General features: G+C 38.0%; 1 protein-coding gene across 1 annotated transcript in view; it reads left to right on the forward strand.

Moving 5' to 3' along the window:
• The window catches only part of LRP1B (LDL receptor related protein 1B), a 1,653,255-nt gene that overhangs the window by 1,364,751 nt on the left and 274,504 nt on the right, over nucleotides 1–14,000 (forward strand). Inside the window, exons 54-55 of the mRNA XM_075529151.1 lie at nucleotides 1,553–1,693; nucleotides 2,956–3,143. Coding sequence (XP_075385266.1) covers nucleotides 1,553–1,693; nucleotides 2,956–3,143 — 329 coding nt within the window. The remainder of the gene's footprint in view (nucleotides 1–1,552; nucleotides 1,694–2,955; nucleotides 3,144–14,000) is intronic.

The following is a 14,000-nucleotide window of genomic DNA, read 5'->3' on the forward strand; positions in this document are numbered from 1 at the left end:
ATGTCTCAATAGATATTAACAAACCATTAGCAATTTTAGATACTTAGCGCTTTGTTTTTCTCCCGTCCTAGTCTTTTGTTTCTTCCTAGGCCAAGCCCATGCCTTCATCTGTCTTGCCATCACCATATTTTGATGGACAGATTGACTCATTCCTAAAGATCCTTTCCACAGCTGACAGAAAACTTCCTTTAAGGCGGTATTTCATTTCACAAGATATGAGCACTCATTAAATTATGTATAATTTGAAAAATCAACAAATGATTAAATTTGACATGTACCTGAAAAATCAACAAATATTACAACGACTTGTAATTTGACAAGCTTGAGGAGTATCAACTAGTCTTTTTTTTAAATGCTCTATTTAGTATAAATTCTAAGTAATAAAAGAAAACAAACCCCCCAGAAATGGAATGTTATGGAAATTGGATTTGAAACTTTGGACTCTCCAAGGACAATACATATTTTTGAAATGGGGAAATTACATAGTCAGATTTATGCTCAACATAGCAAGGACTAGAGATCATAGTGAAGAAAAGGAGGGTCGGTGAAAATGAGGAAGCTGCTCCTTGAGGTGGATCCATACAGCGTCTGCAGCAATGAGCTCAGCCATGAAGACAGTGCAAGACCAGTCTGCGTCTTATGCTGCCGTACTTAGGGTCACCAGGACTTGGAACCAACTGGTTAGAACTTAAATTACAACAAGTGAAGAAAGAGTGATGTAGGAGGCTGTTTTTTTTCCCACTGGATTTTGCTTTAAAAAAACTTTATATATAAAAGTCTTATCCCTTCCTTCCACAGCAAAATATTTGTCCAGGTTTACCAGAAAGTTTTTAAAAGATGTGATAAGTTTGTTATACTGCTGACACTTTTAACAATAATTCTAATCTAAAACGTCAGAATCCAAATTCAAGTGAGCTGCACATTAACAAATGACCACCTGATTCTGTGTACCAGATAAAACTTTTTAGGGAGACTGCATATCAATGTAAAGAATAACTACGAACTCTCACCTGTTGTTTGTCAATACATTTTTTTTCTTTTATTTAAAAAATGTTTTTCTTCTTTTTTGAACAATTTATTTACAATTGTAAAAGTACTATAGTGCAATAGATAAGATTTATCATTATAACTCAACTGTAAAAGTAGATCTAATAATTTTATCCATATGCTGTGAAGTTATACCAAATCTAGCTTAATACTCTAAAATTGCATGAATTAATTTATATTATTTTTAGTTTTCTAGTTTAGGGAGATTCTGTTGGACACAGGTAAAAGCTGGACAGAGATAGTGTTTTTAATAAAGCTTCACTCATGTTTCCTTAAGTAGAAATAAAGTTCTTTCAAACTTCATATTAGGGACCTTAGGCTTAGTCTCCAACTATGAATATCTACTGTGAATATTATTCCTGAAATAGAAAACAAAGGAAAATATGTCCTATGGGCATTACGTGTGACCTACATGTTTCATAGGATATTGTGTCTAGTGAGAGGATGAAGTTAAATGGATAGTTCTTATATGAATTAATCAACAGTGTTTTTTATTTGTCTCTAGGATACCGACAGTGTGGGGCAGAAGAATTTAGCTGTGCCGACGGGCGATGTCTTGTGAACACTCAGTGGCAGTGTGATGGAGACTTCGACTGCCCTGACCGTTCTGATGAGGCACCTTTAAACCCCAAGTGCAAAGGTGCAGGTACAGATGCTATGGCCAGATGGTTGCTCTCATTTTCAGTCTAGCGTGGCAGTCATTGACAGGAAATGCTCAGAGTTAAGCATGCGAATTTGTCTTGACATATTAAATAGGATTCAGGTAAAAAAAACTATGTCTTGAGACTAGGTTTTGAAACTTAATGTTGTGCTGGAAATATGAGGATTAGATGCCACAATCTCAATAAATTTCTCCTCTCCTGAAGTCACATGGTCCTCAGTGTTTGGGGGTTGCTTGTTTTTGTCTTTTAATTGTATACATCTTAGATCCATGGTTTTCTTTTGTGAGCCTATTTGAAAATTCAAACCTAAAAGAAATCTAATTGCTTAGAAACGAAGCAATGAAATGAAGTCTGTATTAAAAGTCACACTTTAAGTCCCTAATAAAATGTAAAAGAAGAAAAGAGAAAAAAATGATTAGGGCAAAGACTGTACAGATATGCTTTATACAATTGATGTATGTATATGTATGAACTGTGAAAAGAATTGTATCAGCCCCAATAAATTGTTAAAAAAAATAAAATAAAATAAATTTTCAAATATTAAAAAAATAAAAAAATAAAAGTCACACTTTAAACAAAAAAAAGAAAACATATTCAGAAGCATATTCATATTCAAACTCGGTCCATTTATTAGTTCAATTCAGTGACATAATACACAGTGAAACGTCTTCTAATAATTCATTTATGTTTTCTCACATACATCCTACATTTAGTAGTTTTCTTATAGAAGTCATGTCTAAGGCATCAGTACTTATAAGACCAGACCTCCTTTTCATAGCTATATTTGGAAAAGTTACGGTTCCCACAAATGTCTATTTTTTATGGCCTGTCTTAAAAATGTCAAAGTTATATTTCCAGGATGAAAGAGTTGAGGAATAGTTACCTGTTCCTGCTTCTTAATTTCTAGTGACATATTGCTCGGAGACCTCTGACTTCATGAAATGTCAAAGTATCATTACACGTTTGAACACATTTTCACAATACAGGTTAAGGCAAATATTCCGTGAATTTTGCTAGAGACACGTATTTTGACTGTTAACTTTATGGTTAATATACATTTGCCATAAACATGAAATGTGAGAGTGCAGAAGGCTGTACTGATTCTATAAAATGCTTCACATGCTCCATATGTTCTTGTGTTTCCTAGAATATTTGACAGCCACCGTGCTTGGGAATGTTTGCAACAATGACAGTTCAAAACCATGGTGTGTTCTTATGTCCCGTTGGCTTTATTTTTGTTTTCCAGAACAGTCATGCAACAGTTCATTTTTTATGTGCAAAAATGGCAGGTGTGTCCCCAGTGGCCGTCTCTGTGACCGCCAGGATGACTGTGGTGATGGCTCAGACGAGAGGAACTGCCACATGGATGAATGCCTCAGTCGGAAAGTCAGCGGATGCTCTCAAGATTGCCAAGACCTTCCTGTCGGGTACAAGGTAGACCCTCCCACATGGTGGCAAGTTAGCTGCTGCAGGAAGATGAATTAAATTAATCAGGAGCATTAACAGATTATGGCTGTATAATTTATAAGTTGAAGGACATCATTATGGTCTAAACTCCTTAATCAGAATATATATACACACAAATCCAAACCCATTGCTTTCCAGTTTAATCTTGTTTCACGGTGATCCTTTAGACTCTGTAGAACTGGCTGGCAGGTTCTCCCGCAAGGAGCATCCGTGGAAGTGGACTGCAGCCTCGCGCTTGCAGGGAGCTGCTCTTGGGTCCCAAACACGGCTCTTTTGTTGAGCAGATGAGCACTTAACCACAGAGGCACCCGGGCTCTTCAGTCTATATAGGAAACAATAATTCCAATGTGGCATAAAAATTGTGAGGATGCAGTCATAAAGACAAAAAAACTAAATGATTTTAAAACGTATTCGTACCATAGTAAAAACAAACACGAGGGAGGCTCCGTGTTTAGGGGGTGTTGTTAGTTGTTGGCTCCGACTTCTGGTCACTGTCTGTAAGAGAGGAAGATTGCCCATTGTTGTGGTCAGGGACTCTCTCATATTTTCGGATGCCCTGTTTACAAACCATGATGGCCGTTTCTAGTGATTGCTCTTACCCACTCGCATTTAAGGAATTCAGAGTTTCACAGTCTTCATTTCTAAGAAGTATTCTGCTTCTTCTGAAACTAATCCGTTCATTTTTCTGAAAAGTCGAGGGTTTACTCAATATTCTTCACCAGCACCACAATTCAAATGCACCATTTCTTCTTCTGCCATGCAGTTGTCCAGTTTTCCCATGGATATGAGGCATGAACACACGATGGGGTTACTGTATACCAATAGCCAGAAATCATATGTACAACTCTTAATTTCCATTTCCCTCTCAAGAATCTTTTTAAGTGAATGGGAAATCATTTATCTCATCCAATATTGGAGGATATAATATTTGCATAAAAGCAGGCTGGAAAAAGCATAAAAAGCATGGCTGATTAGGACTGAGTATGTATGCAGTTAAAATAAACTACCTAACACCCTATTTGCTTTTTGTTAGCACGGTTCGCCTGAAGAGAGTGATTCACTGACAGAACTGATTGATAGAAATGTTTGCTGAAAACCTCCATTTCAGCATGCTGTCATTTGAATGCAAAGTAAGGGCACATTAAAATATAAAGTTGTACACCCAGAAACCGAAAACCAAACTCACTGCCATCGAGTTAATGCCGATTCATAGCTAGCCCCTTGTAGGTTTCTGAGACTAACTGTTTACTAGCATGGAAAGCCGTCTTACTCCTAAGAGCGGCTGGTGGTTTCAAACTGCTGACCATGCAGCTGACAGCCCACTTAAGCATGGTATCTTAAATGCTATGTAAGTGAGGCAAATCAAAAAGCAATATGCTTAAAAGTGTTTTTACCTGAAGCACAGTTCTATATGCAAAGATAAAATAGGGCCTGGATTGTACAGCGCAGAGGTAATTTTAAGCCAATTGGAACATTACCGTAGTTAGAGCTGCCCTGGTGGAGCTCACTGGAGGTACTGTGTACGCAAACCAGTGCTTCTCAACCTTCCTCATGCCGCAACCCTTTCATACAGTTCCTCATGTTGTGGTGACCCCCCAACCATAACATTATTTTTGTTGCTATTTCATCACTGGAATTTTGCCACTGTTATGAAGCGGGTGACCCCTGTGAAAGGGTTGTTTGACTCCCAAAGGGGTCACAACGCATAAAGTTGAGAACCACTGACCCAGATGGCTATGAAAAAGGAGACTTGGCTGAGTGGAGTGTATACAAACCTGTACATCCTGAAGCATAAGGTGTCTAGACTTTATGTCTTCCGAAGAAGAGGATGTGTTAACTATTTAAGCAATTTGTTGTTTGCTTTCATCATGTTGGCTTCTGCTTATGGCAACCGGTGTGGTACAAAAGAAAGTAAAATACATTCCTTATGGCTCTCCTGATTCAAATAGCTGAGGAGGCAGTTCACCAGCCCTTTCTGCTGTGGAGCCACAGGGTGGTTTCCTGTCAACCTTTGAGTCAAGTTAGCAGCCACTTTGAAATGACTTGTGCCCTGGTGGTGCAGTGGTTACTCCGCTTCAGGTGCTCCAGGAGAATTACAAGGTTTCCAACTCCAGTAAAGAGTGACTGTCTCAGAAACTCGCAGGGCAGTCTACCCTGACCTATAGGATCAATAGGAGTTAGAATTTATTCAATGGCAATGTGTTTGGTTGCTGTGTCACCCAGGCTCAATGAAATGTTATATAAGGAAGATTTATGCCCTCTGAGTTATTTCAAAGATTGAAATTAGTAATTGGGAAGTTTCAGATTTTGTTCAATATAAGTTTCATTTCTGACTCAAAGCTGCTCTGTAGGACAGAGTAGAACTGCCCCGCCAGGTTTCCAAGGAAGTATGCTCTCTGTCCGCTAGAGCAGAAAGTCTGACCCACTGACTTCACTTAGTAATCGAGTGTGCTTAACCACTGAGACATCAGGACCTCTCTGTGTAAATTCATAAGGATGTTTCTAACACTAGAACTCTAGGCACTTGAATTACTTCTAACCATCAGAGGTATTTCAATCAACATCCGTTAAAAGTCTGCCTTAGAAGAATGTTAGTGAAGAATTTTTACATCACTAGGATGCTGAAATGCTTTCCTTGTTGCCTTGACAATTTATGATTAGCCAGTTTTGTCTCATAGAAAATCCAATTAATTAAACAGCTTGCCAGTTGTTAATCTCTGATTTCTGCCTTAACGATTACCTCAACTCATTGAAAAGGACATGATCATACTTAGATGTAACCTAAAAACTACAATAACCACTTTTATTACTGCATAAAAATAATAGAATGATATGCAAAAAAAATCTTTTAAAATTTTACCTTCTGTATTAGTCTGGGTACTTTAAAGAAACAAGTCCACAGAAACTCATGTATAAGAGAGAGTTTTATATAAAGGTTAAGTGTGCATCAAGAAAAATTCCCAACCCAGTGTTGCCCAAGCCCACAAGTTCAACATTAACCCATATGTCCGACACCAATTCACAAAGTCCTCCTCCATCCCATAAAACAGACACAATGATGTTGACTTCAGGAGGAAAGCTGAGTCCGTGAAAGTGTAAGCATCTCCGTGCTGACAGGGGTCTCCACATGGGTGCTCCAGCACCCAGGGCTGCATTGGGGTAGGTCCATGTGGCTTCTCCTTGGGGATGCCTTTCAGGAAGTCAGCTTTGCAAGCGGAAGCAGGGAATTGCTAAGGCAGCTGCACCTTGGTGTGACCATCACAAACAAGAAACCCGAGGACTAGAAAGGCGAGGCTCACCGAGCCATTTATCCCTCCGCCCTTCAATTTACCCCACTTGTGTTTATCGGCCAGGTTGGCACAATAAACTAACTCAATCCACCCCTTGCCAACCTGGCACCTGTACATAATTCTTTAGCTTCACAATTGAAATAAGTAACACCTTAATCCTATAATCCTATGACTATGCTACCCCACCTATGAAAGTTTGTAAGCCAACCACTTCATACCTTTATCCCAATTTTAAGTATCCAATTTATATACTACCCACTTACATCAACCCAATTCTCTGAGAAGACTATCATATTTTTGACATGAAGAGTCTTCATTCCAGTTGGAACCTTGTGAAATTTGCATCCATAAGCAAAGTCAAATTTGGACAGGCCATCCATAAAGTCAGCAACAATATGCACCAGTTAACAGGCTCAAAAATATCCAGTTGGTTGGGTTCTGGTCAACTCAAGTGGGCTGCCCCACTCATCCTCCACAGGGTGCCCATTGGTCACCTTGCCTTTAGACCATGGGCTCTCACCAATACTCAACAAGTCTAGGCCCCTCGTGCTAGGTCATGGACTTTAGACCAGTCTATCCGCTCTCATCTTCTCCTTTTTTTTCCTGTAAATCAAGTCCACAGGTGTCAGTGGTTAAACTCAACTTGTCTCTTTATTGCTGCCTTTCTCTCACTTCCACTCAACAAGTGGATCCAGGTGGCCACTTAGCAAGCATTTTAGCCTGCTCTCAGGCTCCCTTTAACATTCAATCCTAGAGGGGAGTTTTCTTCATGGTTCCATGTCAGAGGAAGCCAGCCCCTAACACATCATTACAGGTCTGGTAGGCGCAATTGTACAGCGATAATAAGTAAAGATCATAGTAAAGTCATAGAGAGCATGAGCGATAGAAGCATAGAAATAAATGGGAGTCAGACACGTTTCATGGTAGCATGCTCACCTCTGCCCTGCTAGATGGTCCACGTGGAGGGAGAGAGTTTAATGGTAGACCCGGCCCCTTTTATATTCTCTGGGGACATGCAAGCCCCCTAATTACAAGTGAGGACATACGTCACAGGAAGGGGCTGTACTATAGGCAATACAGTAATGGGAAGGGGTGGTCTAGGGATATACACGCAATAGGAAGGGGAGGGAGTGGGGTTATACATGTGACAAGATGGGCAGATCCTAGGTTCAGGATGTTGGCCTAACTTTGACCTATTCCCCAGATCTCCATAGGAACCATTATCAGTAGGGTGTGGATGCTTGGTCTCAGGCCTCAAGGAGGAATAGTTTATTGTCCCCAGTAGCAGGGAGTGAGGCCTACCATATAGTCTGGTTGACTAACTGCCCTAGAGGCCTACCCTGTTGTCTGGTGACTAACTACCCTGGGGAGGATGTCTGTAAGCGTTTGACCTCTCCCCACAGTTTCAGATTTTTTCCAGCTTCTGACAAAGACTACTGGTTCCTGCGTACTCCAAAGCACTGGGTGGGACATATCTTTTCAAAGCTTTCTTTGAAGGAATGGTCTAAATCCATCTAAAGATCAAATTTTAATGGCTGAAAGCAAGTGGGCTTACAAACTTTCTATTTTAATACTTCCCATATTTCCCCCAAATAACAACCAAGTAAACACTGTGGCTTTATCTGACCTCTGGCTCAACAAAAAAGAAAAACTACCATGAGGGAGAGGTCAAACATCTACTCTCCACCTTATGATTTATTTCTCCAGTACCTCACTCCCAAGGTACCATAATGTGTTAGTCTGGGTACTTTAAAGTAACAAATCCACAGAAATTCATGTATAAGAGAGAATATTATATAAAGGTCAAGTGAATATCAAGATAACATCCCAACCCAGTGCTGCCCAAGCCCACAAGTCCAACATTAACCCATTAATACATATGTCCAACACCAATCCACTAAGTCCTCCTCCATCTCACAAAACAGACATAATGATGCCAACTGCAGGCAGAAAGTTCAGTCAATGAACGTGTAAGCATCTCAGCACTGGCAGGGATCTCCACACGGCTGCTTCAGCACCCAGGGCTGCATACAGGTAGATCCATATAGCTACTCCTTAGGGATGTCTTGCAGGAAGTGAGCCTTGCCAGCTGAAGCAGGGAACTGCTAAGGCAGCTGTACCTTGGTGTGACCATCACAAAGCAAGAGACCTGAGAACTAGAAAGGTGAGGCTCACCGAGCCATTTATCCCTCCGCCCTTCAATTAACCCCACTTGTGTTTATTGGCCAGGTTGTCAAAATAAACTAACTCACCTTCAATGGGTTACATTTAAGGGTTTAAAAATAATGTACATTCACTTCGAAGGATGATTTTCAGGGAGAAGGAAGCAAGATAAATAAGCTAAGACAGATCTTAATGAGGTGAGTAAGCATCAACTAATTGATTTGGGCAGTAGATATTTAGAAACCTAATGAGAGAGAAAAAATGTGTCACTTATGTACAGTCAAAAAGAAAATTTTCTTGAATACATCAAGGAATTTGTCCCAGAATTATTGTTGCTAGCTCATTCAAATGTAAGTCATGATCTTATAAGTAATTCTTTTATTCTATTACATAGGGAAATATATTTCAAAATAGCTATTTTCAGCTATTCAATCAATCTTAACACTCTTGGTAGTCTAAACCTAAATATTATAAATCGCCTAATATTCACTTGGTGACACAATATCAAAAACAAGGCTTGGTGTTGTTTTTGTGGTTAAGTGCTGACCCTTAGGGACCCTACTGATAATCCTGCCAGGTTCTATGCCATCTCTCAATTGTTGTGATGTCTGAACCCATTATTGTAGGCCCTGTGGCACTGGGTCTCCAGAGGGCCTCTCCTTTTTCTCTGATCCTTTACTTTCCCGAGCATGATGTCCTTTCCAGGTACTGATCCCACTTGATAACAGGTCCAAAAGACATGACACAACTCACCATCACCTATTATAGGGAACATTCTGGCTATATTTTGTCCACGAGGTATTTGTTCGTTCTCTTGGAGGTCCATGATGCCTTCAGTATTCTTTGACAGACCCACAATCCAGATGCCTCAGTTCTTCTCTAGCTGTCCTCATTTATTGTCCAGCTTTCACAGGCAGAATATGTCATTGAATATATCACGGCTTGAATCAGACCCACCTCTGTGCTCAAAGTGACATTTTTGTTTTTAACACTTTAAAATTTCGAGATCTTCACAACAGATTTGTCAGATGCAATATGTTTAGTCACTTGATTGCTGCTTCAGTGAGTATAGATTGTGACTTGAATTAAAGTGAACTCCTTGATCATTTTAGTCTTGTCTCCATTGAACCTGATGGGGCCTATTTGTCCAGTTCTAAGGACTTGTTTTCTCTATGTGGTTAGATGCCTTATTTTCACATCCACAGTCTCTGGTCTTTATCATCTTTAAGTGCCTGATGTCTTTCTTGCTTTCATCAAGCAAGGTTGTATCTTTGGTACATACAAGATGGTAATAAGACCTCCCTTCTGATGCCATCTTCTTCTTATAGTCCAATTTATTGGATTACTTGTTTAGCACATGTACTGAATAAGTATGGTGAAAGGATATAATCCTTATGTATATTTTTTCTGATTTTTAAACAAGAACTATGTTTTAGTTCTGTTCAAATCACTGCCACTTGGTTTACATAAAGATTGTGAATAAACCCAATTTTGCATTCTGGAATTTTATTCTCTGTAATGTCTCCATAGTTTGTAGTGATCTGCAGAGTCTAATATCTTTCCATAGTTAATAAAATAATGGCCAACAACTTTCTGATATTCTCTGCTTTCAGCCAAGATGCATCTGACATCAGCAATGATGTTCTTGGTTGCATGATCTTTTCCATATGTACATTGAATGTGAACAGTACCCCCTGTCAATGCACAGCCCCCACTGTTGTTTTTAATATTCTTTAATATTCACTTGCATGTAATATTAATGATGTTGTTCAATACTTTGTGCCCTCTGTTGGGTCACGTTTCTTTGGAATGGCCACAGACATGTATCTCATCTAGTCAGTTGGCTAGGTAGCAGACTTCCAAATTTCTTCACATAGACAAGATATGAACTTAATATGTAGATTAATGAGAGCTTGCAAGGCCTCATCAGTTTGTTAAAATGGTTCAATTGCTAGTCTGTCAATACCTGTTGCCTTGATTTTTAATAATACCTTTAGTACAGCTTGGACTTATTCCTTTGATAAAATAGGTTATTTACCATATACTACGCCTTGAATAGTTGAACTTTGGCCAATGATAATTGGTATAGAGACTGAATTACTTCTATCATTTTTTCTTGCTTTCTAAATTGGTAAATATTTTCCCATGAAATCCTTCAATATTGAAACTTGAGGACTTCTTTTCTTCATTTCTTTCAGCTAACAATGTTCTTTCTTTTTTTTCTCTCTAATACTGTAGAGAGTTTCCTGTTTTATATATTACTTTATCCTGTCCTTTTGAGCTGCCATTTGAAAATTTCTGTTCAGCTCTTTTACTTTACCATTTCTGGTAGTTACACAATCTGCTGTCAACTTGAGACTCTTAAGAGTGAACGGGTGACATTTAGTTTTCCAATTAGGTCACAGCTTGCTGACCTCATTTGGGGGTGCTAAAGACAATAGCTCACTGGAGGCACTCACTCCCTGCAAGACATTCCTGCTGACAAAAGACATGGAGCGATGCTAGAACCCTGGAGCTTGAGGAGTCCCGTGGAGACACTGCCAGCACTGAGATGCTTCCACTGCTACTGGACTCATAAGACTTCACACCCACGGGCTGTGAATTTTCCTGCATAGGGCATCATTGCATGTATTGTGTGAGTCTCAAGAGGAATTCATGGGCAAATATTGGATTTATGGGCTAATATTATTGAAACTTATGGACTTGATCTAGAATGGGTTGGTATGTTTTATTGATACATAATTGCTTCTTGATATAAAGCTCTCTCTTATACACATGTCTCTGGATTTGTTTCTTTAATCTACTGAAACACACCATTTATTCCTTTAGTTTTACTTTCAAGTACAAACTTTAAAATTTCTTCTTGCATCAATTTTAGTATTTTCTTTCTTTCCTGTCTTTTAAATAACCATTTGCTTTATGTGTGTTGTTTTGGGTACTGTATTAAAATTCATATGGTCTTCAGTCATTAGTATTCGATGAGTCAAATTTATTCTTGAGATGATCTCTAAATTAAGGTGTTATATAGTCAAGGTCATATTGGGTTCTTTTAGACTTTTAAATTTTTCTGCTATAACTTGAACTTGCATGGGAGTAATTGATTGTCTTTTCCACAGTCACCCTTGCTTTGTTTAGCCTGATTATATGGAGCTTCTCATTCGTCTCTTCCTACAGAGGTTGTCCATTGTATTTCCGGGTATGCCACCTGGTGAATACCTGTATAGTTACCATTTGATATTTATAATGGAGAAGTTACTGGTCTTACAAATTTCTATCGTGTGATCTCTAGCTTTATTTCTATTACCAAAAACATATCTTCCAATGACTGGTGCTTCTACATTGTTTCTGACTTTTGCATTCTAATCATCAATAATTGATTGCATGTTGATCAGTTTTAGGCTTGATAGAATTATTTGATTTCTTCACTAATAATTTTAGAGTTTGTATGTAATTCTGAATATTAGTTGAATTACTTGGTCTTTGTAAGCATCATATAGTTATTATCCTATCTCATCTAGAATTTCACTTCAAGGGAGGTCTTGAAATGCTCTTTATTTGAAAGCAACACTGCTTCTCTTTAATATGTCATTCCCAGTATTGTATACCACATGAGTTTTTGACTTTGGATGGTTGATTCAAGGGCATACTAGCTCACTACTGCCTAAGATATTAGTCTTTATGGATCCCATTTAATTTTTAATGACTTGCAGGGTTTTTTTTCAGATTCATACAGTATAAATTTCATGTTGTGATTTTAACTCAAATTAGCAACTGTATCATTTATTTTAATTTGTGCCCCTTCAAAATTGAAGTTCCTGGAAGCTTTGTTTCATCCGTATATGTAAAGTTAGCTCTGCGTTGAAGAAGAAGCTTTTCTGGGGTTAGCTTCCGTCACTACATTCGACAGTGTCCTGAATTGCCTGTTCCTTCTACCCAGTCAGTCTTAGCAGGTTAAGTTCCACTGAAATCTGTTTCCCATAGTTTTCCCTGCTGGTGTCAGATATACCAGTAGCTTAGTGCCTAGCATCAAGACAACACAAAAGTCACAATAGGACAACAAAGTGGCATTTTAGTGGTGGGTAGACAGAGTTTATCATTATTTAATTAGTCTGCACATCAGAAAGGAGGTCTGGTGACTTAGTGCATTATGCATTGCTAACTGCAAGGTCAGCAGTTGGAAACCACTCGCCTCTGGGCAGGAGACACCCAAGGTTATTGCTACCATAACCAGTTATAGGCTTGGAAAGCCACCAAGGACAGTTCTACCCTGTCCTATAGGATGCTGTGAGTCAGAAGCAACTCAATAGCTATGACTTTGATTTTTTTCTTCTGGTTTCACATATAATATATTCAATGTTTTAGGGATTTCAAGGTTGAAAAATACTTTCAGTAGACATAGATATTATTCATTGAGACAATCACAGAAAAGCATACATTTAAAATTACTTTGTAAGACTTTATAAATCCTAGGTTATTGGTGCTTTTATAATCTCTTAATATTTTCACATTGACTTCATAGACAGTTCAAAAGAATGAGTGAGAATTATAGCCAAAAGATGCAGGACTATGCAATCTTTCTAAAAATGTGCATATGATAACTGACAGAATTATTCTAAATAATGTTTCTAAATGTGTATCAATACCAAAATTAATGAATAAAACTTTTCTTCAGGAAACAGAGTTTGAAGGGGATGAGAAAAAACATTAAATCGAGTTTTAACAATCATTCAAATGAATATTTTTATATTTGAAATACAACTTTATTCTAACAAACAGGAATGGGAATGACAGTTAACAAACAAAATGTCACTATATACACACACATATTTAAATATGGAAATGATCAAAAGGCATATGCAAAAAAGATGCTTATACTATTTTAATACTATGTTTTGGAATACATTTCTGAGGTTTCTCTTTTCCAGAGAGTGGGAAAACCAATCCAGGAGACTATTACTCATTGTAATATCAGCAGAGGATGACAAAAAATTGTTCCTCAAACTCTACAGTAAAATGAAAATTGCTTCAAATCCAAAACTTAGACTTTATAGACTGTGAAACATTTGTACATTTGCTATAAAATAAATACGACATCTCTGATTATTCACAAGGGAATAATAATTTTGGACTAAAACATGAATATTGCTATGACGATTAGGATAATTTGCCATGTAAAAGCAGTTATACTTCTAGAGAGGAAATAAGTTGCAATGCATACATTTGAAATAAAACCATCAATATTTGTCAAATGTCACTTAAAATGCTGCAATAACTTTTTTTCTAAATATATAAAATGTGGGGGGAAATTTAGCTATTATTCTTGTTATTATCTCTATCATTTAAAGAGTTAACACAAGCCAGCAATCAATCA

This window comes from Tenrec ecaudatus, chromosome 13, assembly GCF_050624435.1.
Source record: "Tenrec ecaudatus isolate mTenEca1 chromosome 13, mTenEca1.hap1, whole genome shotgun sequence".
NCBI classification, from domain to species: Eukaryota; Metazoa; Chordata; class Mammalia; order Afrosoricida; family Tenrecidae; genus Tenrec; species Tenrec ecaudatus.